The sequence below is a fragment of the Hypomesus transpacificus genome, chromosome 4 (genome assembly GCF_021917145.1).
Source record: "Hypomesus transpacificus isolate Combined female chromosome 4, fHypTra1, whole genome shotgun sequence".
NCBI lineage: Eukaryota > Metazoa > Chordata > Actinopteri > Osmeriformes > Osmeridae > Hypomesus > Hypomesus transpacificus.
The window spans coordinates 8,238,148-8,263,922 of NC_061063.1; the positions used below are offsets into that span (position 1 = coordinate 8,238,148).

The following is a 25,775-nucleotide window of genomic DNA, read 5'->3' on the forward strand; positions in this document are numbered from 1 at the left end:
ACAGACTGATCAGGATCCTAACACATACCATGTACTCGCTAGGAATTAGATTATTGTTGTTGGCTTTCCTCCAGGTACACTCTGGGCACTTTGGTGGATCATGTTGTAAACGTGTTTAACTACATGCTCTTCTGGTTCTACCCATTGGCTCTTATTTGCTTTTCACAATGTATGCTTCACGTTTTGGCTACCCACATTGTCTTCGGGGCTATCTCGTTTATGATCATTGATCTATGCTCCTTCAACTCTTTCTTGTAAGTCGCTTTGGATGCAAGCGTCTACTAAATGACTACATGTAATGTCTTAAATAGACTCATAGCATCTGGTCATTCCAAACAACAGTTAATCAGTATGAATGTCAGTTACATCCTTCTACACAATAATCTCCTGGACTAGAGAACAGATGTGCATCTGTTTTCAGTCTCTTCCCATCATTGTCTCACTCCTTAAACGATACAATCCTAGTCGAAACAACACAGCCTCAGAACCTGCTGTCCCCAAAGCTCCTTCCCCCAGTGATAAGAACTCTCATGCCTGATAAGATTCTCTCCATGTCAGGAAGTCATAAAACTCCAGGAGATGATCATCCCAAATGGTCACCTGACCTTTATGGGGTCATCACCCTCAGAGATAGTAGAGAAAACCATTATAAACAATCCCTCAACATTTGCTAAGACTTTACAACCCTCTACAAACGTAACTTGATTATCTTCCCTTCCTGCAAACATCATAAGTTGTTGTTACAGAATGTTTCTTATCAATGAACCACATTTAAAACGCATTAATTTTACACATATCCTAAAATTGTGTATGTGTGTGTGAGCGCCCGGACTCACTCTGCTGGCGTCTTATTTCAGGGGGTAGGTGCAAAGACCCATGGCTTGGCTCTTCATGGATGATCTGCAGCATGTCCAGAGCTGCACACACAAAAACATCGATTATATACTGTTGTGGATGAAGTTTGCTTTTCAGAAGGAAAAAAACTCAAATATCTTTCAAAGTCAAGGTGGCTTGATGGTTTATTCAGCACGTAATAAGATACAAAAAGCAATCACATTTCTCCGGACATCCCATTATATAGACGGATATGAGGAACAATACCCCGCCCTGCCAGATACTATTTCAAAACCTTCTAGAATGTTTTTCCCACAGTTTGACCAAGGCCAACCTGTCCTTAGGAATCCCAATCATGCATGCGCATGCCCTGGCTCCTAAAGTGTTGATGAACTCCTGGTAATGTTCTACTTTCTCCACAAACCCCAGTTCACCCTGATCTCAATCTTAACACACGCCGCCACTTAACCGGCCCTCCGTCTACAATTTCTCCTTCTCTGGCTGGGTCAGCCTGACCTGAACTTTTGGAGGCATGACTCCAGGAATATAACGGGGTATTCTTAGCTCTTATGTCCTCATTTTTGAACGGTCCCTGCTGCTTCACCCCTGGAACCCCACTAGTTCACTGTTCAGAAGCCTTGTTGACTGTCTAGCAAGCCTTTGTTATACAACTCTTACCCCTAACAACCTCACTATTTGATATACACACACACATCCTAATCTCAGGACTGCCAAGCAGGAGTACCCCCCCCCAGCCCTTAACACGCAGTCCGGTCTGATCTAGTTCTCACGGTGTAGCTCATACAACTTAGGCCTAGATTCTCCTTCTTGGGCCTTTGACCTCTTCTGAAAGCATCCAGACGCCTGCCACCCTGCCCAGTAATCAAGAAACCACGACAATACCACCAAGCATCCCAACAAAACGCCAGGGGAAATGATCCCATTGGAGTGGGTGGGTTGCACGTACCTTGATGGAACGGAGCAGACTTTACACGCTCATACCACACGTTGTCCAGTCGAATCACCTACTCACCACAACACAAACCATCGCAAAACACAACAAAGAGTTAGTGCAGCTCAAAACGCGTCTGGATTCATTCCTCAATAGATCCATGGCTCCACATTCCAGAACTTGCTCGTGTTTTTTTGGTTCGTTTTGAAGACCAATAAGCATCTTGCTCAATGGTCTTCTTGCTTGTACACGATTCTGCCCTGTTCCAGAGCTGTGTTTTTGAACTTTGAAGATTGAGACCTAGATCAAAAAATTACACCATATTACCTGGGCATCTAGAGCTAGACTGGCCTCCAGAGGGGTGAGTTCCCAGGCGATTAATCGGATGATGTCAGGCAAAAGAGGCAACTGACATGCCTTCTCCACCCAAGCCAGGAAAGCCGGATGCTGCATCCTCTGCACACACACACACACACGCACACACACGCACGCACGCACACGCACGCACACACGCACACACACGCAGTAGCTTATATTGGGAGGCCCAAATGGGAACGTACAAAAGGCACTGCCGTGGTCACATGATGTCACTCACTATGTAGCAGTACTGGTGTCCCACGGTGACAATGTGTTCACAGATGTGTCTGCTGGGGAGCGTCACGGCACAGCTGACACACATGAAGAACGTGTCCTGGGATATGCCTCTACATTCCATCACTGAGTCCAGCCCTGAAGACACACATGCACAACTCCACTAAAAAACACTACTACTACTACTACTACTACTACAACAAATACTGATGAATAATAATCCACACACTGACCTATGATTGGTTCTTTGTCGTGCAGGGCTTTCACTACCAGGTACTTAGACAGGTTGCTGGGGCCAACAACTATTTTACCTGTGAGTGACACACACATCGGCCAATCACAAATCAGTACGCCATAGGTTGGGACTCAACTCAGGCAATTCCAAATAAAGGCACTCACCTATGGCTGTGTTTGGGAGCAGGTGCACAGAAGGAACTCTGCGCAGGTGTGCTGTGCTGTTCTGGAGGTGTGCGTAATAGGACGTCAGTGTGCGTGGACGATCGTGGCCTTGTCCTACAGGACGGGGGAGTTCGGTACACTCGGAGGAGGCACATTCAGGAAGCACCCATTCATCTGAACGCTCCCACCATTCTGGGCTTAGAGGGGTTTCCAACGGTTGCCCTGGTGTTTGCGAGGCTGCGCTTGAGTCACCATGTCCCAGGCCAGCTGCTACAGAATCTGGACACGGCTGCAGCGTGGACTGAGGGGGGGTGATGCAGGAAGGGAGGAGGGCGGAGGCTAGTGGAAGGACAGAGGGCAGTGTATCTGATGTAGACAGGGAAACAGATGATGAAGGAGCAGGGGCAACTACTCTCGCAGTGGGGAAGACAGGGAGGGGGGAGGTGAGGGGAGGACAAGGAAGAGGTTCCTGGTCTGTTACCAAAATCTTTGAGAAAGAGAGACAGACTGAAAGACAGAGAGAAAGGGAGAGATAGAGAGCGAAGTTAGCGGCGGGATACGAACAGGACGATCTTCACTGAAACCGTTTGAGTACTGCCTCAACTCACCTGGGATTTGAACCAGCAGCCTTCTGTTCTCATCCTCTCTCTCTGAGTCACACACACCAGAGGGAGAGGACACCGCAGGGATTGGTCCCTGGTCACCGTGTGCTCTGTCTGGATTGGTCGAAAGAGTCCGTCTCAGGTCCGGTGTCTTCCCAGGCTGCTCACGGCTCCTGGTGATGGCTTTCAGTGTCCTTAGGGCTGAGAGAAACAAGACCATGGCTAACACGACACGTCCATCAGGTAACAGTTTCTAATACCCACGCCCTATGATATCCTAACTATGTATAAAACACTACCGACCTGTGGTGGAATTCTGGCTAACTCTGACGACCATATGGCCACCCAGGCTTACCTTCCAGCTCTGGAGCAGACACCAGCCGTTTGAACTCATCGCCGTTGACCCGCACTTTCTAAATCGGGAGAAAGAGAGAGAGACAAAGTGAGGACCAGCAGGTAGTCGGACACTCGTATCTGTTTGTAATGGATCAAAGAGCCAGAAGAATGTGGATTGAGCAATTAAGAGAGAAAAACAGCCGTCCGTGACCTTGATGGTTTAAATCTCATCCAATCAAGGGACAGGGAGTTCCCAGTGTGTGCAGGAAAAGATCAATCTTCCTCTTCGACCAACTCCTTATTACTTAAGACGCGAGACCTTGAAAATTCTGCAGATTGGGCCCCGGTGTACACGGCCCACAATGCACTCTGTGTTCAAAGTGACTTTACTAGTGTCTACTGGGTATTCACCTGCATAACCAGGCCTGCATCTCTGTCAGCCTTCGCCAAGTAAGAGGCCATCTTGATCAGCTTCTTCTCCAACTTGGTTGGGTGTGCAGTCCAGCCAGGATACCGCCACCTCTAAACACACACACACACAATTCAAGAACCCATTAAAGTTACTCTGTTGATTTACAAATAGCTACATATTTTGATATTGTAACCTTTTATATCCTGGTTACACATATGGGAATTCAATGGGTGGAGAAAAACTTCCACATTGCGCTCTCTTGTTGAGAAGAAAACCACTAATGGTGGCCAAGCACACAGACATACCAGATAGTTGTATTGGTGCCTGAAGTTAGTCATGTGACCGGTGCTGTCGTTCATCCTAATGGAGCACAGTTGACAGAAGAAGCACGTCTTCTTCCTGTACGAGACTGCAACCACGAAGTCAATTCCTACAGAACACAACCACAAACGTATGTGAAAACGCAATCGCAGAGGATACAGTGGCCATTGTTACATGGTTTTAAAAACAGGCCCTACTTACCAACAACATGTGAACTCCTGCGAGGAGTTCTGTTCTCTGGGGCTTTACGGCGACGGCTGTGTTTGCCCCGAGTCTTTAGCCTTGCTGACTTGGAGACGGCTACAGCGTCAGAGAACACGGGTTGGGTTTCAGGCATTAAATTATCCGGGGGGTCTGCGGCTGGATGATCAGAGGTGGCCATGGTGGCTGCAGGGTCTGGGTTATCTGCAACCACTGTGTCTGGGTTAGCTGCAACCACTGTGTCTGGGTTAGCTGCAACCACTGGGTCTGGGTTAGCTGCAACCACTGGGTCTGGGTTAGCTGCAACCACTGTGTCTGGGTTAGCTGCAACCACTGTGTCTGGGTTAGCTGCAACCACTGGGTCTGGGTTAGCTGCAACCACTGGGTCTGGGTTAGCTGCAACCACTGGGTCTGGGTTAGCTGCAACCACTGGGTCTGGGTTAGCTGCAACCACTGTGTCTGGGTTAGCTGCAACCACTGGGTCTGGGTTAGCTGCAGTGTCTGGCGAGTCTGTAGTTGAAGTATCGGCGATGTGTGAGGACTCTGCGATGCTGCAGCATGGCTGTGACTCCAAGGGACCACACACCGCAGCCCGTCTCTCCATCACCTTGATCAAAACGCAGAACAACATTGACACATAAGGATCCGATTTATTGGGATTTATTAAGTATGTTAACACTGTGGTGGGGGGTACATGGGTACAAATTGGTGGTGATTAGTGTTCAATGATCCCCTATTGATTCATCCTACATGTGTTAGAAGGTCTCTTTGGGACTATGCATGAGTTGACCTCCGTTCTCTCTTTGGCTCTCTCAGAGAGAAGGGAGCGAAAATACACCCCCATGAAATGTAAATTTAGAGTCAAAGTCTAGGTAGGGTGAGGTGAGCCAATCTAGCTTGTTTATCAGAGTGGCGAGGATGGGCGGATAAGCAAGCTTGCTATTGTTGAATGTTGGTGTTGAATGTGGTGAATTGATTGATCCATTTGATTAATCCCAGAGTTAATAATTCTAACTAAAACGTGTAAAATTGTCTCCTTTACAACAAACAGTAAAATGAGAGGTCTAGTTGTGGCATAACAAAACAAGTGAGACGAGAAAACAAACACTATAAATATTATTTCCCTGAAATAGATCAGTGAGCACGTTCTCATGTTCTCTTTTTAAAGAGCGGAGAGGCGGGGGTCAGAAAAGGGCAGCGGGGGGGCTAATTTTTAACTTGATTCTAAGAAACCCGAGGAGGGGAGGGAACTGTTTTGGTAAACATGATCCCCACTGAACGGACATTGCTCCTGCTTGCTTGCTCATGCTTGCTTTGCCTCAATTGTAACTCGCTTCCAGCTTAAATAAAAACAGTCACATTTTATTCAAAAGAGCGCTTGTTTGTTTTCTTAAAACCTTCTGAAATTACAAAACGACAAATGTGAAACTTCAATAAAAGCATTTGCAGGTCTTTTGGTCTTATAAGTCAGATTTCACACGACACACTGGACGCTGACGACGAGCTGGCAGGGCACCCTGCGTGTGGGACATTGTGATGAGGTCGTTATTAATGACGCATCACCTTGACTGTTCCACAGCCCTCTCGTCGTTCCAGCTCCGCAGCTGTCTTCCTCAGGTCCCCATGGAGAGACTTAGTCAACACCTGATCCTTTGGCCAATCAAGAGTTAGGTCCGGGTGCATCTGTTTCTATTTCAACAGGATAATACAAACATGATGAACTGATCTGTGTGTGGTGTGTGTGGTGTGGTGTGTGTGTGTGTGTGTATGTGTGTGTATAAAACTTACTAAGTAATTGTAGCGGTGATGAGGGGATACTATGTGGTCGGTGCAAGCTGAAATCAGCATCCTGGTAGAACAGCAGCTACACAGGAAATAAGGCCTTGTTGTGTTTGCCAAACGAAACTCAGTCAGCATACTCAACCCTGAGAGACACAGAAAGGGAAGTGAAAAGAGAAAAAAGGAAGAGAAAGTTAAGAGATACACACAGGTGTCTGGATGAGGGCAACAAGGACCCCTTTCCCTCCAATGAACAGTGTAAGCTATGAATAAAGGGCCAGAGACAACTCACCTATGACAGGCTCTCTGTCGGGTCTTTGGGTGAACTTCCACAAAGCGTCAGAGATCCTGGTGGTGTCTGGAAAGTTTAAAAAAAGGTTACACACGCACACAAACTGATGCCTAAAAAAATCATGCACGTGTGAGTGCGTGCATCCAACCTTCATTACTCGTGGTGATTGTAGAAGACTGCACTGCAGGTTGTGTCTTCACCTTCACATGCAGACAGAAATGGAATGAGCGGGTATGTATTTCAGCTTGTCATATTCTTTTGAAGAGGTGTTCATCATGATCTACCTGCAGTCTCCCCCACCCCTCTTTGTGCTCCAGCTCTGTGGCCAGTTGACACAGACTTCTAATTCGACTTGTGGGTTCCACGTTCTCCGGCCAATCGTGAATCAGCTGAGGATGCTCCCGTTTCTAAAACACACAGAACGGGAGTCAGGTGGCTGAGGGGTTAGGTATGCGTTTTTTCGCCATCGTCAGCCTTTACCTTCGGTGGCTCTGAATTGCCAAAAGAAAACATAAAAATGCTGGCTAAGGATGCGAAAAACGCAGGAAATTGAACCCAATCCGAACTTTTTTTTTACAGAAAAAAGTTTCGGAGGCAGTGTGTAAGCGCGATTGACAAAACGTGAGGTCTTATTTAGTTTTTTTTACGTGCCAACATTTCGGACACAAATTTCAGACTCAATGTGCAATAGCCTTAACCCTAACCCTAACCTGTCCAATGTCTTTCAGAATCCAGCCTCAGAATCAGCATCCTAACACTCACTATGTAGTTGTAGCGATGGTGGGCAGAGATGAGGTGGGGAATATAGGACTCCGTGGGGAACTTCTTAGAACAGCTATCACAACAGAAGTGGTTCTGACTCGGTTGGTCTGGTGACTGAGTCTCTGTGACCGTTTTCAGACCTGAGAGACAGAAGAGTGAAAGCATGAGAAAGTAGTGTTATGGGGAAGAAAAAAGAAAATCACACTGTTGTAATTATGAAGATGGGTAATGATTATGGATTGATAGGATTGAAAATGAAACTCTTAATCACCTCTTTTCAGTATATGCTGTAATACTGGACATCATATGCAAAGCTGTTGACTTGATTATTATTACCACTAAAACGTAGAAGATATTAAGCCCAAAGTGTGAAGCTCTGGATAATTAAGGGCTGAGTGTGGGAGAAGACTATGTTTGTCTGCTTCCTTTCCATAGAAAACAGGAAGGCCCAGCTATAACTCATGAGGCATATTTATAGGACTATGCCCAGAAACCTGGTACAGCTGGTAGGTCAGGGTCAGAGCAGGCCTAAAATTGGGAGAATTGTCTATGCAAAAAAAGTACCTGTAATCTGAATCCCCCAGGACAAGAAACCAACTGTGTGAGAATGCATAATGCATCTGTGACCATCAAGTATTGCGCCAATGGCAGAACATCATAAAAAAATTGGGAGAAAATAAATAAGTGAAATTTCCGGAGAAGAATAGTTTTCCCGGGATTTGGCACGTTCTATTGGGAGTCTCTTTCACTCTGAATTCTAATAAAACACTTTGCATCCAACTCTGCTGAGTTCCAGTGCTGTTCTTAAACTTTGAGAATTGGTTGAAGACGTAGAACATTTTCCACTACAGTAGCACAAAGAACAGCGTTGTAGGTCGAACACAGGTCCCACGGGAAATATACAGCAGAGAGCATGCACACATGCACACTACAAATATGCTGACCAATGACAGGCTGTCTCCTATCACTGTTGTTGAGGTAGCTCCACAGGCCGACGGATCTCTGTGCGGGGTCCTCTTCCTCGTCCTTGCTCCGACTATACAGTGCCAGAGACTCCTGTACAATTTCTAGGACTGGAAAAACATCAACACAGTAAGCCTTTCATAGACGTATGATGAAATCAACATAGACGCAGCATTCCATTCAGTAAGGAAGCTTGGATGTAAGGCTAATGATTAGGAATGACCAGATTGACACCCGTTTATTCGATGGTTTGATTAAAAGGTGTACAAGTAAAAACTCGAGACTGCGTGGACCCTTGTCACAAAGGAGAAAGAACACTGCAGTTCTTTAAATGAGGAGGACATAAATTGAGTGAGTAACGTAGAGAGGTTAGACCTACCGTGGTTGTAGTCCATCTGGGTGTGGTCATCTGAGAAGTCCTCCAATTCCACTACCTGAAGACAATCAAGTATTTCAATATACAGTGCCCTCCAAAAGTATTGGAACAGTGAGGCGAATTCCTTTATTTTTGCTGTAGACTGAAAACATTTGGGCTTGACATCAAATAATGAACGTGAGACCAGAGATCAACGTTTCAGCTTTTATTTCCAGGTATTTACATCAGGATCTGATGCACAACTAAGAAAATATCACATTTTGTTTGAATCCACCCATTTGTCATGTGAGCAAAAGTATTGGAACAGATATACTTAAAACATATTTAAGTGAATAAGACTTAATATTTAGTTGCAAATCCTTTGCTTTCAATAACTGCAGCAAGTCTGTGACCCATTGACGTCACCAAACTTTTGCATTCTTCCTATTTGATGCTTTCCCAGGCTTTCACTGCAGCCTCTTTCAGTTGTTGTTTGTTTTGTGGGGTTCCTCCCTTCAGTCTCCTCTTAAGCAGGTAAAATGCATGCTCTATAGGGTTTAAGTCTGGAGATTGACTTGGCCAGTCTAATACCTTCCATTTCTTGCCCCTGATGAACTCCTTTGTTGTTTTGGCAGTGTGTTTTGGGTCGTTATCTTGCTGCATGATGAAGGCTCTGCCAATCAGTTTGGTTGCATCTTTCCTTAAATTGGCAGACAAAATGTTTCTGTAGACTTCCGAGTTCATTTTGCTGCTGCCATCATGTGTTACATCCTCAATGAAGATTAATGAGCCCGTCCTAGAAGAATGCAATGCAAGCCCAAGCCATGACATTACCTCCACCGTGTTTCACAGATGAGCTTGTGTGTTTGGGATCATGAGCAGTTCCTTTCTTTCTCCAAACTTTAGCCTTTCCATCACTTTGGTAAAAGTTAATCTTTGTCTCATCAGTCCATAAAACTTTGTCCCAGAATTTTTGAGGTTCATCTCTGCACTTTTTGGCAAATTCCAGCCTGGCCTTCCTATTCTTCTTGCTAATGAGTGGTTTGCATCTTCTGGTGTAGCCCTTGTACTTTTGTTCATGAAGTCTTCTGCGAACAGTAGATAGTGATACCTTCACTCCTGCCATCTGGAGGTTGTTGCTGATCTCACTAACAGTTGTTTTAGGGTCTTTCTTTACAGCTCTCACAATGTTTCTGTCATCAACTGCTGATGTTTTCCTTGGTCTACCTGTTCGACGTCTGTTACTTAGTACACCAGTAGTTTTCTTCTTCTTCAGGACATTCCAAATGGTTGTACTGGCTATGGCCAATGTTTCTGCAATGGCTCTGATTGATTTTCCATCTTCTCTAAGACTCACAATTGCTTGTTTTTCACCCAAAGACAGCGCTCCGGTTTTCATGTTGTTTTCACCTCTGAATACAGTCTGCATAGACAAAACCTATCTTACCCAATCTGAACCTGAGTGTAGACATTCAGTGGTATTTATTGATTGAATAATGTATGTAATAGGACACACCTGGGCAACAAAACACACCTGTCAGTCACATGTTCCAATACTTTTGCTCACGTGACAAATGGGTGGGTTCGAACAAAAAGGTGATATTTTCTAATTTGTGCATCAGATCCTGATGTAAATACCTGGAAATAAAAGCTGAAACGTTGATCTCTGGTTTCACATTCATCGTTTGATGTCAAGCCCAAATGTTTTCAGTCTACAGCAAAAATAAAGGAATTGGCGTCACTGTTCCAATACTTTTGGAGGGCACTGTAGGTGGAATGGTTTAGACAAGCACAGCCCTTCCCGGCTGATACAGAAAAACAAGGGAGTCAATTATTTGGGTAAGCAACACGACACCCACCAGGTAAGAGACGCAGGAATGTTATGACACCATTGGAATTGGACCAACTATTACACAACAGTATCTGGAAAGAGTCAGATAATGGCAAATTTCAAAGTGGGGTCTATAGCCGACCTGAGCAACTCCACTTCCTATTTCGCTCTCCAGCTGTTGAGCAGCAAGTCTGAGCCTTTGGACCACGTTCTCGTCATCGACAACATATCTGTTTTGGGACTGCTGTTATAGGGAAGATAGACAGGAGCTAAAGTGACAAACTCAGACAAATGCAAGTTGCATACTTGACACTCACCAGATTTGTCTTCCTGTTACTAAAATGAAACACGTTGGAATGTTATTTTTAAACACACATACTCACCATGTAGGCTTGCTGGTGGTAGGCTGAGGTTAAATGAGTGATGATTTGTGGCAGACTGACCGTCTGCTGGCATGCCTCACACACATAGAAAGGGTCTTGGCCTTCAGCATGGCACTCAATCACTTGGCTCAAACCTGGGATGAGAAGGGCTGCTGAGTGATTGTGGCCGTAAAAGTAATGTGGTACATTTTCGCTCATCAGAAGATTTTGGGTAAAGAGAGGAGTATCTTTCAAGATCAAGGCAGCTTGATGGTTTATTCAGCAAAGCAGCAGTGGTTTTACAGAAATACAACAACAAAAAACCTAGAGACTTCTGACATCCAGCACATTTATAGTCAATGTGAGCAAGGTCCCCCTCCCTCCTTGAAATTTATTTCCCAATACGACCCACAATTTACCCCCAGTCAGTTAGGGAACTTCCATAACTCCTCTTGTGTAAGAGTTTCCCTATCTCCACAATGTCAGCTTGACCCACTCTCAAAATTCCCTTATGCCTTTGCTGATATTGGTCCCCTTTGGATATGCTAGAAGAACAGGTCAACACTGGCCTCTGGTCTGAGGCTTTCTCTTTCTAAACTTTGGCAATGCCCTCTTCTCCCCCTACTTTGATCCAGAGGAATGTACGATTTCTCAACTTGTGGCGCCATTCTCTGGGTCATTTAAAGCCCCTAACAACAGACTTTCTAAAAATAGAACACAGACCTCGGCCTACATCATAACTTATGGGGGATCCTTACATGTTACAGGGCTCAACATTAAGGCTTGTCCGGGACATAGATTTTTATATAGGTCAAGTGGAAGAGAAATGTACTTTCCCCACTGGACAAGTTAAAATTCAAACTAAATAAAATGTCATGTTACTTGCACTGGCCAGTTTTCAAATACTGAGGATAGCCTACTGTGAAGGAATGATATCTAAACTGCTAATCCAATGCTGCAACAAAACAAACAATACCTCAATTATATAAAATGTGTAATGCTGATACTAAACCTATATCTTCATGTGATCCAATTGCTTTAATTAAGAATATATGGGTCTATGCAACAGGATGATTCTGGGTCTGTGTAGTGACTAAAGTAATGCTGAAATGTAGCTCTGGGGTGTGTGTAAGAATATCGAAGGTCAGCACGCTGACTTGGGAGGCCCGGGACTGGTGTGAGCACAATAGGGCCTCTCAACTCAGGGGAGTAAAGTGTCAACTTGATAGATAAGGTGATACTTGGGCCGTGGAAGATGTAACTCTTTGCTCCTGCAGGACGAGTCAGACCGGCCGTCTGACCACCTTTGGACCTTTGTATACAACCCCTGTTCTAATGCCCCATTTCTCTTGGACACCATACCCCCCCCCCTTCTCTCTGGATGCCCCTTTTCCCCTGGAGACCCTACCCCCCTTCTCTCTGGATGCCCCTTTTCCCCTGGAGACCCTACCCCCCTTCTCTCTGGATGCCCCTTTTCCCCTGGAGACCCTGCCCCACTTCCATACATAATCAGCCCTGGAGACCCTGCCCCCATTACACCATACATCTTCAGGACATGGGATGACCTACTCCCCCCCCCCCTCCCTCCCTTATAGTGTAACTGAGACGACACAGTAAATAATTCCTCTTTCAAGTAATAAGCCCCCGTTCAAGTGTTGAGTATTAAATTAGCTGCACGGTCTGTAGAGATCTTGGGACAAAGCTGCAATACAGTAAATAACAGAAAGTGTTTCATTCTGCAGAAATTGTGTAAATGTTTTATGTAATGTGAAGGAATGATATCTATACTGCTAATCCAATGCTGCTACAACAATCAATACCTCAAGTATATAAAATGTGTAATGCTTAATACTAAACATATATCTAAATGTGATCAATTGCTTTAATTAAGAACAGATGAACTTATGCAACAGGATGTTTCTAAAGTCTGTGAAAAGTGGCCCATGTTATGTAGAATATAACTCTTGGTGTAAGGAGGAATGCAGAAGGTCAGCACGCTGACTAGGGAGGCTAAATGGTGGTGCCCAGGGACTGGTGAGAGCACAAAGGGGCCTCTCTGCGCATGAGAGTAAAAGTGTCAACATCAGGCGATAAGGAGATGCATTGGGCCATGGAAGAAGTAACTCTTTGCTCATGGATGTCATCAGACAAGCTGGTCTGTCCCACCCCTGGATATACAGCCCACCCTCTGATCCCCCTTTCCCTTGGAGACCCTGCCCCCCTTTCTCTCTGAACATCAGTCCCTCAGATGGTCCTTTCCCCCCCTTGGAGACCCTGCCCCACCTTCCCCTTACGTCATCAGACCTAGGGATGGTCTGCTCCCCCACCTCGGAGACTCTGCCCCCCCCCCCCCCCCCCCTCCCCTTACATCATCAGACCTTTGGGTCTTGTCTGTCCCCCTTCACATCATTAGGCCCTTGGACTGCCCACCCTGAGCTACCACGAACGCCCTGGACACCTCAGGGTTTCCTGCAGCACTTTTCAGTTAAGGCGGTTGCCTAAGCAACACACGACTGCAGCCTTAAAAAACAACAACAACAACAAAAAAACAGCCATATCCAACGTTGTTGTTTTCTCCCTTCCATTCAAAACCGTGACCAACGCCAGTCTCCCTTCTCTGCAGCAAACCCCACCTTACCACCTTAACTAACATGTTTTGCGGGAAACCCTGCTCCTAATAGGATGACCACATCCCCTCCCCATTGTCTTCTGACCAATCACCTGACAAACACCTCCCTCTCATGAGGGATACAAGACCTGTGTCCTCGAGGCAGGTAGACAGAATTTGGAACTCTTTTTGACTTCTGTCAAGACTACTTTCTCACAAAGGCCTTTGTTTGATCTATTCTGTGACTCTTTGCTCTGTGAAGTTACACTGGTATCATCGACTGGTTTTACTGATCTAGACTGAGACACCTTGGTGTGCTGTATTCATTGTTTGATTGCATCATTTCTTATCAATAAACTCCAAAGAACTTGGTCTGGCATTTAACCTTGTAATTCAAAGGCACAATCTCTACCCGGACAAGTGACTTTGGACAAGTGAAACGTAAATGTACGATTTTAGCCACAACAGCAACTAGATAACTCGCAATGTTTAGGAGGGGGGGTTCCAACATTTGTGAAAGGACAGCTACCTTGTATTACAAATGCTGCGTCTTGTATTGTGATATTTATCACGGCAACTACATGGTTTGAGATTGACGGCTGCAAATAACCTGATGTTGAAGGCGACAGTCTCGACTTCCAACATCATAGCAATGATCATTTCAGAGCTAATGTGCTGGGAGTCAGTCAGGGTCAACTGACAACACCTAGCTATGAAAACCTATTCACAGTTCTAAACTATCAACGCAACCTCTTCAGAAAGCTAATAAATCTTGATGTATTGCATCCAGCCATACTGACCAATCACAGGTTCTCGTTGGGGAGTCTTCAGGTAATTCCAAAGCTGATAGGTTGGAGAGACAGATGGGGGAGTGACTGAAGGAGGGTCAGCTCCAACTACACCACATGCTTTAGAACAAGAAAACAAGAGCACAAATGCACATTAACACAAATGATGACATGCAGACAAAACCCACACTCAGGGATACCCACCTTTCCCAGTCGTTTCAGAAGGAGCCATCATCTTTCTCTTTTTGACACTTCCTCCCCCGGTCTTACTCTTTGCCTCGCTCTCACAAAGCTTGCCAGTTTCTTCTTCATCATCATTAAGTATTCTAACACATTCCACCAGGGGTCTTTTCTTTGCAATGTTTGCAACATTTTTGTTCTCTGGCTGCCTCTCTGTTTCCTTGCGGGTCGTATTTTTCTTGGTAGTCCTGGAGCTCTTCTCTGTCGTTTCCACAGTGTCTTCCTTGGGCTCTCTCTCCCTCGACTCTCTGTCTTTGTCGTTCCTTGTTCCCTTTTTAGGCTCCGCCACAGTTTCAGAATCAGACTCCTTTCCAGTGTCCTTCAAAGTCTCACTCGCTGTCCCTGTTCCAGTCTCTCTGCAGTCCATGCCATTCTGGTCAGACGTCTCACTGTCAGGGTCTTTGCGACTCGTTTGCACAGCCCCCTGGGTGGTTGTGTCAGTTTCTTTGATGGTTTTATGTATGGCACCTGTCATCTTGTCTTTTTCTGGTGAGTCACGCAAAACCAGATCTGAAGGAACTGAGACAAACATTTGTAAGACATCTTTCAACTTTAAATTTTAAGTAAAAAATTGTTATATTATTGTTATAATTGTTATTGTTATTGTAATATATATATATTAGTGCTGTCAGTTTAACGCGTTAATAACGGCGTGAACGCAAACCCAAATTAACGGCGTACATTTTTTTATCGTGCGATTAACGTTCTTTTTGGCCTAGCAAACGTTGTAGTTTTTTTTCACATGCTGTTGCAACAACTACTGACGTTAGAAAAACTACAACACCACACCGGATCTAGCTAGACCGGAAACTAAACAACAGGCACGCTACACACACTTGTTTGGGCTTGTGAGCTGGCTAAAGAGTAGTAGGTTAACTTTACGTTTTGAGGGGATGGCCAGCGCGAGATGCCGAAATAGATGCCCATAAGATTCTGAATGGAAAGTTAAATTTTAAAAAGTTATCCTTGTTAATAAGACCATAAAAATAAGAAATCAAGTGACATTTAGAATAGATAAAAATGTGCGATTAATTGCGAGTTAACTATGACATTAATGCGATAAATCGCGATTAAACATTTTAATCGTTTGACAGCACTAATATATATATATATATATAAAAAACACATATAACACATACACAAAGCTATTCCTAGCAAATAAAAAAATCCATGAAAAATTATCCCCCTCAAAACTGTACAAAATCCCCCAATCCCCCCCCCCCCCAAGAAAAAACGTCATCTTACCCAGCTTTCTACCCTCTTTCAACACAGGCTTCAGTTTTTTCCCGTACGCCAATCTATTCAGGATTTCCAAGGCTGCAACATAGTCCAAAGAGTTCACAAAATTGACCCTGACAACTTACAATAATTTGTGTTTCATACCGTGCAGACAATACGAGTGTAGACACACACACACACACACACAAACTGACCCTTTTTATACTCGGCTGAGTTATGCACTGTATATTTCATAAGATTCTGGAGAAAGAAAACACTGTTAAGAGATATGGTCAGGGCAGGTGGAAATACTAGCTACATCTAATAGTTAACATTCTTCCCATGAAAGCAGTGGACTTTGAATAACAGTTCTGCAGTGTTGGATGCGGAACATTAATTGGGGTGTAAGGCATTTTATATGTTATATTGTACAGTATCGTTTAGAATTATTTCGAAATGTTTTACATTTTATATTTAAGATTTATGTTTCTCGTATGCACCTTCCTGCCACAGTAAATTCCTTGTTTGTGCTAATTTACTTGGCGAATAAAGCTGATTCTGATGCACTGCAAGTCTATAAGTGTTTGCATGGGTATTACCTGTACACCTCCTGTGGGATGTATTTTCTGAGCCTGTTTTGCAAGGTCAAGCAGAACATCATGCCTTTTCTTTGTACCAGACACCATGTCCTTCAGTGTGCCTGGGTGAGCACACTCCTACACATGAACACACATCAGTAAGACGTTCCCATGACGACCCCCTGGTGAAGGCATGTGTCTACGTTATCACCATTTGTATGCTTACAAGAAAAGCAGTAACGTGGTTGTAGCTGAAGACATGGCTGCAAACATCAACAACGCACTTCTTCTCACAGAGCAGACACAGGTATCCGGGTACCGAAGGTGCCATCCCCGTTCCGATTAAATTATACTGAACCAGAAACTGTTGACCTAAGGCATGGAAAGAAGAGAGGAAGGCAGAGAGAAGGTGAAGAAGTTTCATTTAAATTGATTGATTTAATTTTGGAACAAGCATTGATCCAACCTCAACTTGAATTAAACCTCTTCAGAAACTAATGTGTCAACCTTTTAGTATATATTTTTTTCTTTTTCAACTTACCCAGCAGGGGATACTTGCTTTCCCATAGATTGTGCCCCTGGAACAGTGGGTCACCTACAGGAGACAAGCACATGCCAACTTACACACAAATGTAAACAGTACTTTTACATGACATTAACATTTCACCAATTCATTAAGCAGGTGCCTTTATCCAAAGTGACATACAAATACTGCATTTACTTTTGAAAGGGGACCAGAGAGAGAGAGACAGTAATAAAATGAATAAAATGTGTGCCCACCCTGAAGATATTTTGCAAACCTATTGAGGATGTCCTTGACTGGAGAGCAGAGTCACGTAGAGGGGAAACGAGACAAGAGTGAGAACAAAATACAAGAGTAGAAGCAACAGACTGTAACCTTGTGCCAGGTTGTGATCAGTCCTACCATAAGAAACGGAGCGCGATTGTCTGATGGAAAAAAGTCTGGCTGGAAGGTCTAAGATCTGTGCGAGAGAGAGCGTGTTAAAAGATCCAACGGATACAAAATAGCACCTCCCATATTTGAGTTAGTTTATTACCTTGATCATCATCGGTTTCTGTGCACGTGCTTGTTCCTCCATATAGGCTAGGGGTTTCAGGGAGGATACAGGCATAGTTTCATCCCAGCCAAATGGGAGTCGGTCTGGGCACTGTAATTTCTGTCAAACACTTGACTAGTTACCACACAAAACACTGCAGTAGTATGACAACCATCTCAACATGCTGCAACAGCAAATGTCTGAATGGAAGCTGAGTAGTCCCTTTAAAAATGATCTTGTTAGTTGGGCTCACCAGTGTCTGTAACAGGTGCTTTTGACAGACCAGGTGAGTGTAAATTACGGATTCAGGTACAATCTCCCAGCAAACATTGCACAAGATCAAGGGTGAACGCGGTTCCTCAGTGGTCACACATACCACCATCGAATCAATACCTGGAAAATAAGATCCCCAGAACTGTCAGAGGGGAGCTTGTGATATTCCAGAACAATCAGACAAGAAACATCAGAATGGTTGCTATTGTAAATATGTTGGTTAACACTTACCAATGGATGGTATATGCTTACAGTTTTTGAGGCACTCATACATGTTTAAGTGTGGCAGAGACACTACAAATGGAAAGAAGAAAGGAGTATTAGATGTGCCCAAAAGGTTGATGTAAACATATTTTATTCACAGCAGCTGAGGAAATTGTAAGACCCCTTCATGGCGCACATGTATATTTGGGAATATTGTTCCATGCACCCTCATACTCACTGCATTGCCTTTACTAACAGTCCCTGCAGTAGTCTGATTTATTCTGTTCTGGGACTCATGACACACTATTGTTGCCCAAATCTATTTTAGTTCAAGCTCCTGACCTTCTCTGTGCCATTCCCAACCTTTTCAACTTAGCGGCCCACTTGCATAGCTTAAATATTTTACAACAACATAGCCGTTCACTTAATTTGCGTTTATTACACGTTTAACAACACCACACGAGTCAAACAGTTTGATTCAAATACATCACAGCAAAATGTATTTTGAGCGATCAACGAAGTAAAAATAAATAAATAATAGGATTACAAAATTCAAGATTCAGAAATTCAGGTTGCTCAAATTCAAACAGTAAGACCAAAAATAATTCTGATTGCAACATCCAACATTCGAATTTGAGCAGCCAGAATTTTGTTCTATTTGAATTTCTAAAGCTTGAATATTATTATTTATCATATCTTATAAATATTTTCATATATAAGGTGTTCATGACTTGTGACTGCACATGAATGACTTAAAGTGAAACCTACCATTAGTATTACAGCCATTCTCTATTGCCCAGAACATAAATGAAACAAAGAATAGCATTAGATTACTTTTAGTGTCACTTATGTTGATAATGTCACTGAGAATCAGTAAGTACTACCTGGTCCAAACATTTTTTTCAGCACCTAGAGACAAAACAAACAATCAGTCCATAAAATAAAAACAATTAGTGTTTAGCATTGTAAATGTTGATTACCAAAGACGATTATAGCACACCTTCACATGCACCATACTCAACAGATGCAACTTGTATTTCTTGAATGACAGGAATGATATTTTGCAGTTCTGCAAGAAAACCCAAATATACATTTCTTCACTGAAAGAGCACTGCCACGGAACATTACAAGTGCATGGTCCAGGTCAGAAACATGGACTATATTTTCAGCAAAAATGTGTTCTCACCACACAGTTCAGCCTGGCATTTCGCTTCCAAGTCTCTACAGCTGGATCGAGAACTATAAAGGGTCAATGACATAAGGAAAAAGCACAGCACAGAACACAAACCTAAATCAATAGCAAAGTACCAAATGTGTGCGAATACACAAAGTTACACATTACACCATAGCATTTTGAACAATGCACTACACACCTTGAGGCTCGGTGCCGGTGATTTGAAGCTCAGTTGTGAAGGTCTGAGGCGATTCAACATCACAGGCCTTTATAGCTGTAGCCTTACCATTTGTCTCGGCATTTGCGGTAGCATTAGCATTAGCATTGCCTGTAGCATTAGCATTGGCATTGCCCGTAGCATTAGCATTACCCTTAGCTTTTCCATTCGGTGTAGAAAGGACATTGACAGCAGAAACAACCTCAGCTTGAGTGGCGACACCCTCCAGGGTCTTTAAAGCTGCAGGAGAATATTCACATTGATATTTTACAATTAGTTTTAAAGTGCTAAATACGTTTTAAATTGGGATATGATTTGGTATGGTAATCATAGATCTTTCCTTTCTCTTTGAAAGTTCAGTTACTCTTCAGACAGACTCGGTTTTAGTTACTTGTAATAAAGATGTATTATTGCGGGAAAGTCTGTCTCCAAGTATCAATTCCTACATTGACCTTCACTGATTTCTCCCCCACTGTTGTTTGGAAGAAGACCAAGAGGCCTTGTTGAGCTGGAGACGGTGCAGACAGGGTGCCCCAAATTCCGAGATGACACAACGTTTGTCTTGGTGTGGTGCATGTTTAAGTATCAGCAGAGCTGAGTAGTACTTAACTCCTACAGCCCGTTTCATTTACACAATATATGCTTACTGCTTGTCTGATGATCCAAGCTAGTGAATAAACTATCAAACCTTTTAATTGCATATCTATGTACTTCATCTGTCAAGTCCTCAACACGATTATTATCATGACACTATTTCCTGGCCCCTACGATGTGAAGTAAATCCGTCCCAAATAAATATAGATACTACAGCTCAAATCTTGCCAAATAGGCTAGGAGGTCACTCGTATAGAATGTGAAAATACTTTAACTGTTGATTGTTCTATATTCTACTGTTGATTGTTCTTCTACAGGTACAGTCCTGCACTTTTTGTGGTTCATGTTGTTTTAATTTGTAACTTGTATAACTGCATGCTCTTATGGGTCTTCCCTTTTGGCACTTGTTTAGTTGTTTCACAATGTATGCTTCATGTTTTGGCTGCTTGCAATGTTTGGGACTACCTCATTGTTATGATCAGTGACCTATGCTCTTTTGTAAAGCTCTCTCTTGGAAGTCGCTTTGGATAAAAGCGTCTGCTAAATGCATAAATGTAAATGAAAACTGAGTGGCTTCAGCAAGATTATTTAGGACCTATATATAGGACCAGTTTTTGAGCTTGGCACTCTTGGGGGAAACATTTCTACAAACGTGCTCAATGTTTGCAACTCTGTACTAGCCTGCAAGCTTGTAATAAACTCAATCAAACATCATTATCTTGCACACTCGTCTTAATGGTGTCGTGGGAAATTAATGATTATGGGACAGCTAAGCAAGTAACTTAGGCAGGGTTCCACCAGGTCAGAGTGATGGGCCTAAAATGGCTGACTACTACGCAGTTATAATACTACGCAGTTCATAAAACTCCACTCTGCAGACTGGTTCTGACCAGAATAGTAGAAAGTAAGTGACAACAACTAGGTTCGGGTAAATTCACCTAGTATTGGGAAATAGTAAGTAATAAGGGTTGCCAGAACTAGTGATGAAGGATGGGTAAGTTTGGGTCGAGAAGGGTTGAAGTGGAGTTATGTTGCTTCAAGGACCAAGGCCTAGGACATTTGAGGGGGAGTCAGTAGAAATGTTTTCTTCAGCTGTTGAAGAAGTTCATCAACAATATTACCAGCCAAAACACCAAGCACTCAGGATGTGGGTGTGATACCCCCATAGAAGTTCCCAGGGCGGGGGAATTATTGTCATTTGGGCTATAAGACTGGGAGATTGGGGTTTAGGTCTTTGTCTTTCATTGTATGTCTTGTGAACGAACCGTGCCTTGCTGAATAAACCATCGAGCTGCCTTGAGCTGCTGAAAGATATTTTGCATTTGACTATTTTTACTCTTCCTTCGAAAGGACATCTGTTTTCTACAACAGTGGTTAGTTGATAGGATGAGTTTAGAAAGGTATTTTCTCTAAGATCCATAGGTCACTTGGTGAACTTTACACAGCTCTATAAATAATTCTTTAGGTCTCTCGCTCGAGAAAGCTTGCAGGACCTTGCTGAGTTACACCATCACATCTATTCCCTTTGAAGCATAATTACACTATGTTAATCATTCTAATATTTGACAGTACTTATCTTTGTACACCTTCACTCCAGTGAATATAAGTCACTAGTAACATATCCAACTTACCAATATTCTGTATGACAAGTTACAGCCTCAAGCATATTCCCTGCCAAGCTTAGCTCTACCGGACATTAGTGCATTCCCAGTTCAGATAAGTAGTTTCTAGAGGTTCCCATGTGACCATTTCAAGTATCATGTTAAAAGAACACAGGAATACCTACTCAGTTTATCTCCTGGTTTAGGGATGGTCTTCAGACTGCTCTCCTTGCGATGGTTTCTGATGGACTCCAGCCTTTCAAATGCTTCAAACACACCAGGAAACATCAGTTACAGTCTGCATATGTACACATGCGAAGCCTGTGTGTGTGTGTCTGTCTTCGTACCTCTTTTATAGCAAGAGAAGCCCACTGATGTAAACAAAGCTGGCTCCAACTCCACTTGCTGTTAAGGAAGAACACCCACACTGCATGAGGTTAAATTAACATCACACGGTGCCAAATGGTCAATCCCAAAGAGAAGCATAAGGTTAGGGACCTTGATGTCAGCGTTGGCTGTTCCTCTGATAGTTTCTGCCTGACTGGCTACATTGAGCATCATGGAGCTAAATCGGCTGCTGTAGATCTTGTAGCAGTCCTTCATTAGTAGTGTGGAAGGGTGCCACTCTTTCTACACACACACACACACACAATGCATGAGGAAATGTATCATTTGTAAGTTTGTTCATGGTCCGACACTTAAAACAAAAAAAACCCACACAGATACTTACTAAATACCAGTAAATGTGGTCAAAGCCAAGAATGTGGCTGATGATCTTGTTGGCAGGCAGAGATCTGGCACATAGTGTACACAGGTAGGCTGACTTTCTATATGGCACCTTACAGATGTACTCCACTATGTGCTGAAGGCCTACAGGAACAGGGGTGGAACATTCAAGGTCACTGGACAGAGACATTACATTTACATTTAGTCATTTAGCAGACGCTCTTATCCAGAGCGACTTACAGTAAGTACAGGGACATTCCCCCAGAGGCAAGTAGGGTGAAGTGCCTTGCCCAAGGACACAACGTCATTTGACACGGCTGGGAATCGAACCGGCAACCTTCTGATTAATAGCCCAATTCCCTAACCGCTCAGCCATCTGACCCCCTAGAGACTACACAGACGCTATCACAGACAAGGAGAACAAGCAGAATCTGAATGTAAAGACATTGGTGTCTTTATAAGCAAATTGCTCACTTACCTAGAAGAGGGTTTTTTCTGTTGGGGTCATTCATGTATTCCTGCAAGGATATTTGTTTCGGTCTGCCAGCTAGGAGGGAAAGATTGGAAATGAATAGACGGACAGAGGGAATTAATTAATGCGTTGGAAAACTAAATGGACACAAAGATATGTGCATATCCGTGTTCCGCACATCATGACAGAGATTCTCTGAACTATGATCAACTGCCACAGTGATGTAACTTACCTGTGATTCGCTCTGCTAGCAATTCAGTTTGAGTGAGACACTGCATCACTAGAAAAAAAAAGGGCAAGTATTTAAGGTCAGACATCGTCCTTGCTTTTATAGTAGGATAGCCTTGTCAATGCAGTTATGAATCCACCTAAAAAGCTGGTCTTGGTAAATGTTGGTCAATAGCCATGTATTGTGCAATGTTTTACGCTATGCTTGCTAAAGTCAGCTTGGGTATCTGTCACCTGACCTCACCTGACCTCACCTGACCTCACCTGACCTCACCTGACCTCACCTGACTTCACCTGACTTCACCTGACTTCACCTGGGTTCCAGGGGACAGGGCAAACTAGACAATACTAAACAATGTGATACTATAAAACTACCCATCATTTTGTGTTTGTTGTCCAAACCTCTGAGACACTTAGTTTGGAAGTGTACCAGACATTTGGGCCTTGCAGATCTGCAATAAATACTGGGGGTGTCTAGCCTGTGGCTAGAATCCCCACTGACCTCTTAGTTAATGATATGTAAAGAGAATACACAACTTAATAACACAATGAATGTTTCAAACTAAGTTATCCTCTGCAGCGTACTGTTGTGTGGTCGAAATAATAGTCTAAGTTCTTAACCAATATCAAAGTTTAAATCAGCATGGAAAACGGCAGATGAGTATGATGCAAAGTGTTTATTCGAATCTAACACAAAGGATTGATTCCAACAAACGTGAGTAGACCCCGGAGTCTGACTGAAATTTTTCTCCGGACATTTGCTTATATATTTGTTTTCCGTTGTTTTATGATATTTCATCACTGGTACATTATATGTGGTCACAGATTCATGTAAGCATTTCACTCTCGGTTGGTCCATTGCCACAGAATTTGAATAGCCTGGACTTTCCCTAACGTTCTCCTTCCAGTGCCCACGTGAGGCCTTGCAGCCCAGCTGCACAGGTTATACAGAGTTTAAGGACATAAATCTGTCCCCTGATGTCTGGCGCTTGTAGTTCTCAATATCTGGGCTTTGTAGTTTTTCATGGGAGAGGCCTACACACACACTTCTCTCTCTTGCACTCAAACTCTATCTGGTCTTCCACATTTGGCCTCTGTGTCTTCTATGTTTTAGTGGTAATACTAATCAGTCAACAACTTTGCATCTGGTTTTCAGTAATATAGCATATAAAAGTAAAAAGGTGATTCAGAGGTTCATTTTCAATCATATAATCTATAACCATTTCTCCATCTTCATAATTACAGCAGTGTGATGTTTTTTCCACAACAGTTGCAATACTATACCTTTGGAATAGGCTCTTCCCTTGCAACTGTCAAGCACCTCACCCGGCATGTCAAATATCTACACAGAGTCAAACATGAAGGGATTAAACAAATGGCTAGCCAACGTCTTTGTGTAATTATTGAGAAATTTGGGGAAAAACCTCCCACGTACACAGATCTGCCCAGACCCTTTACTCTCCACCTCTTTGAGAGCCAGAGGCAGTAGATGGCTCTGCATCGTTGTGTCAGAAAGCCATGCGAAACTCAATTGATCAGGTTCTGTGTAACTCTACAACACAAACACACACATATCGTCAATGCAACCGTCTACCGCAAAACAACATCTAGTATGGTCTGGTTTGGAAGGGGAGGACATTATTAAGACTCACATAGTAGTTGGAATAGTGGAAAGGTGAGGCAAGGTGTTCCACGAGGTTTCCATAGGAACACTTCTCCTCACACACATGACACAGATAGAACAGATCTTTTGACCCTGAGCTTATACACAAAGTCATCACATTCAGACCTAAGGAGAGATAGATGATTTAATTGGGGATGCAAGTTGTGAGACCATTCACTTTTTTGTAACACCTTAAAATAAGTTAATACAATTGTTTGTTTTTGATGTTTACATCTGAAGGATGTAAGATATGAAATAATGACAGAGAAAGTCCCTTTGATACACTGACCTATGAGCGGGCATTTGGAAAGGCACTTGGACAGTTTACACGGGACCAAAATGGTTGGGAAGTAGACTACAAAACAAAGAGAAAGGATAAGACAGGGAAGACTTCCACTTCACCAGCATGTTGCCTACTGCCCCGAGGGAGTAGGGTCTAGAAATGTAAAATTTCCAGCTTGGATTTGTTGACTTGGCCTACCTGGACCCTTGTGGACGTCTGAAGAGAAAGCAGGGAAGGAAGTAAGGTGGATGTAAACGATGTAAAAAGTGAGGTGAACATATTTAAGGGGGAAAACCACTGCAACAAATCACACTACAAGGCTACAAAACAACGCCATAAAATTGGTGTCATTTTACATACTCCATATGTAAAATGTATAAATTAATTAAAAATAAAATAAAAGGCTTATTCATATTAGCCTACAGATGTAAATACCTTTCTGAAATATTTCCGCAACCCTCTGTGAATGAGATGTTTTGAATTAATGACAACAATCCATAAGTATTGAAAAAATGACATTTAGCCAGAGACAGACAGAAATAAGCATTTACATGTTGTCATTTTAGCAGACCCTTTAATCCAAAGCGATTTACAAGATAGAGTTTAAAACGTGCATAGGTCAATGATCATAAAAAACGAGATAGCCCCAAAAACATTGCGGGTAGCCAAAACATGAAGCATACATTGTTAAATGCATAAAACATGTGTGAAATGTGTAGGCTCCATAATGTTCTCTCTCACCTGTTGATGTGCAGCAGCGCGAACATGTTTCTGAAATTGGCAGAGGCTGGTAAACTTGAGACCACACACCTAAATCAGAGAAATGCGAATCACACCATATCTGCTCTTTTCAAAAAG

At 43.2% G+C, this 25,775-nt stretch overlaps 1 protein-coding gene across 5 annotated transcripts in view; it reads right to left on the reverse strand.

The window, feature by feature from the left end:
- LOC124467334 overlaps positions 1-25,775 on the reverse strand; it is a 35,384-nt gene that overhangs the window by 8,529 nt on the left and 1,080 nt on the right. For 3 of the 5 annotated variants that reach the window (XM_047019597.1, XM_047019596.1, XM_047019594.1), the window contains exons 2-52: positions 25,659-25,727; positions 25,353-25,377; positions 25,116-25,133; positions 24,924-24,989; positions 24,624-24,760; positions 24,407-24,523; positions 24,256-24,313; positions 22,976-23,023; positions 22,750-22,818; positions 22,276-22,415; positions 22,044-22,175; positions 21,893-21,950; positions 21,731-21,811; positions 19,333-19,590; positions 19,146-19,198; positions 18,960-19,028; positions 18,844-18,868; positions 18,728-18,748; positions 17,987-18,049; positions 17,736-17,875; positions 17,483-17,602; positions 17,350-17,407; positions 17,205-17,243; positions 16,966-17,019; positions 16,651-16,796; positions 16,446-16,562; positions 16,062-16,107; positions 15,874-15,945; positions 14,593-15,147; positions 14,401-14,508; positions 11,014-11,147; positions 10,773-10,874; positions 8,824-8,878; positions 8,426-8,554; positions 7,482-7,621; positions 7,004-7,126; positions 6,868-6,919; positions 6,720-6,785; positions 6,437-6,573; positions 6,212-6,337; positions 4,649-5,255; positions 4,432-4,556; positions 4,126-4,236; positions 3,734-3,791; positions 3,385-3,579; positions 2,777-3,283; positions 2,611-2,688; positions 2,382-2,515; positions 2,114-2,242; positions 1,802-1,859; positions 837-917 (exon numbers count right to left, since the gene is read on the reverse strand). In XM_047019597.1, the coding sequence (XP_046875553.1) occupies positions 837-917; positions 1,802-1,859; positions 2,114-2,242; positions 2,382-2,515; positions 2,611-2,688; positions 2,777-3,283; positions 3,385-3,579; positions 3,734-3,791; positions 4,126-4,236; positions 4,432-4,556; positions 4,649-5,255; positions 6,212-6,337; positions 6,437-6,573; positions 6,720-6,785; positions 6,868-6,919; positions 7,004-7,126; positions 7,482-7,621; positions 8,426-8,554; positions 8,824-8,878; positions 10,773-10,874; positions 11,014-11,147; positions 14,401-14,508; positions 14,593-15,147; positions 15,874-15,945; positions 16,062-16,107; positions 16,446-16,562; positions 16,651-16,796; positions 16,966-17,019; positions 17,205-17,243; positions 17,350-17,407; positions 17,483-17,602; positions 17,736-17,875; positions 17,987-18,049; positions 18,728-18,748; positions 18,844-18,868; positions 18,960-19,028; positions 19,146-19,198; positions 19,333-19,590; positions 21,731-21,811; positions 21,893-21,950; positions 22,044-22,175; positions 22,276-22,415; positions 22,750-22,818; positions 22,976-23,023; positions 24,256-24,313; positions 24,407-24,523; positions 24,624-24,760; positions 24,924-24,989; positions 25,116-25,133; positions 25,353-25,377; positions 25,659-25,727 (6,109 nt within the window). The remainder of the gene's footprint in view (positions 1-836; positions 918-1,801; positions 1,860-2,113; positions 2,243-2,381; positions 2,516-2,610; positions 2,689-2,776; positions 3,284-3,384; positions 3,580-3,733; positions 3,792-4,125; positions 4,237-4,431; positions 4,557-4,648; positions 5,256-6,211; positions 6,338-6,436; positions 6,574-6,719; positions 6,786-6,867; positions 6,920-7,003; positions 7,127-7,481; positions 7,622-8,425; positions 8,555-8,823; positions 8,879-10,772; positions 10,875-11,013; positions 11,148-14,400; positions 14,509-14,592; positions 15,148-15,873; positions 15,946-16,061; positions 16,108-16,445; positions 16,563-16,650; positions 16,797-16,965; positions 17,020-17,204; positions 17,244-17,349; positions 17,408-17,482; positions 17,603-17,735; positions 17,876-17,986; positions 18,050-18,727; positions 18,749-18,843; positions 18,869-18,959; positions 19,029-19,145; positions 19,199-19,332; positions 19,591-21,730; positions 21,812-21,892; positions 21,951-22,043; positions 22,176-22,275; positions 22,416-22,749; positions 22,819-22,975; positions 23,024-24,255; positions 24,314-24,406; positions 24,524-24,623; positions 24,761-24,923; positions 24,990-25,115; positions 25,134-25,352; positions 25,378-25,658; positions 25,728-25,775) is intronic. The other 2 variants (XM_047019595.1, XM_047019598.1) reach the window with 2 other exon arrangements.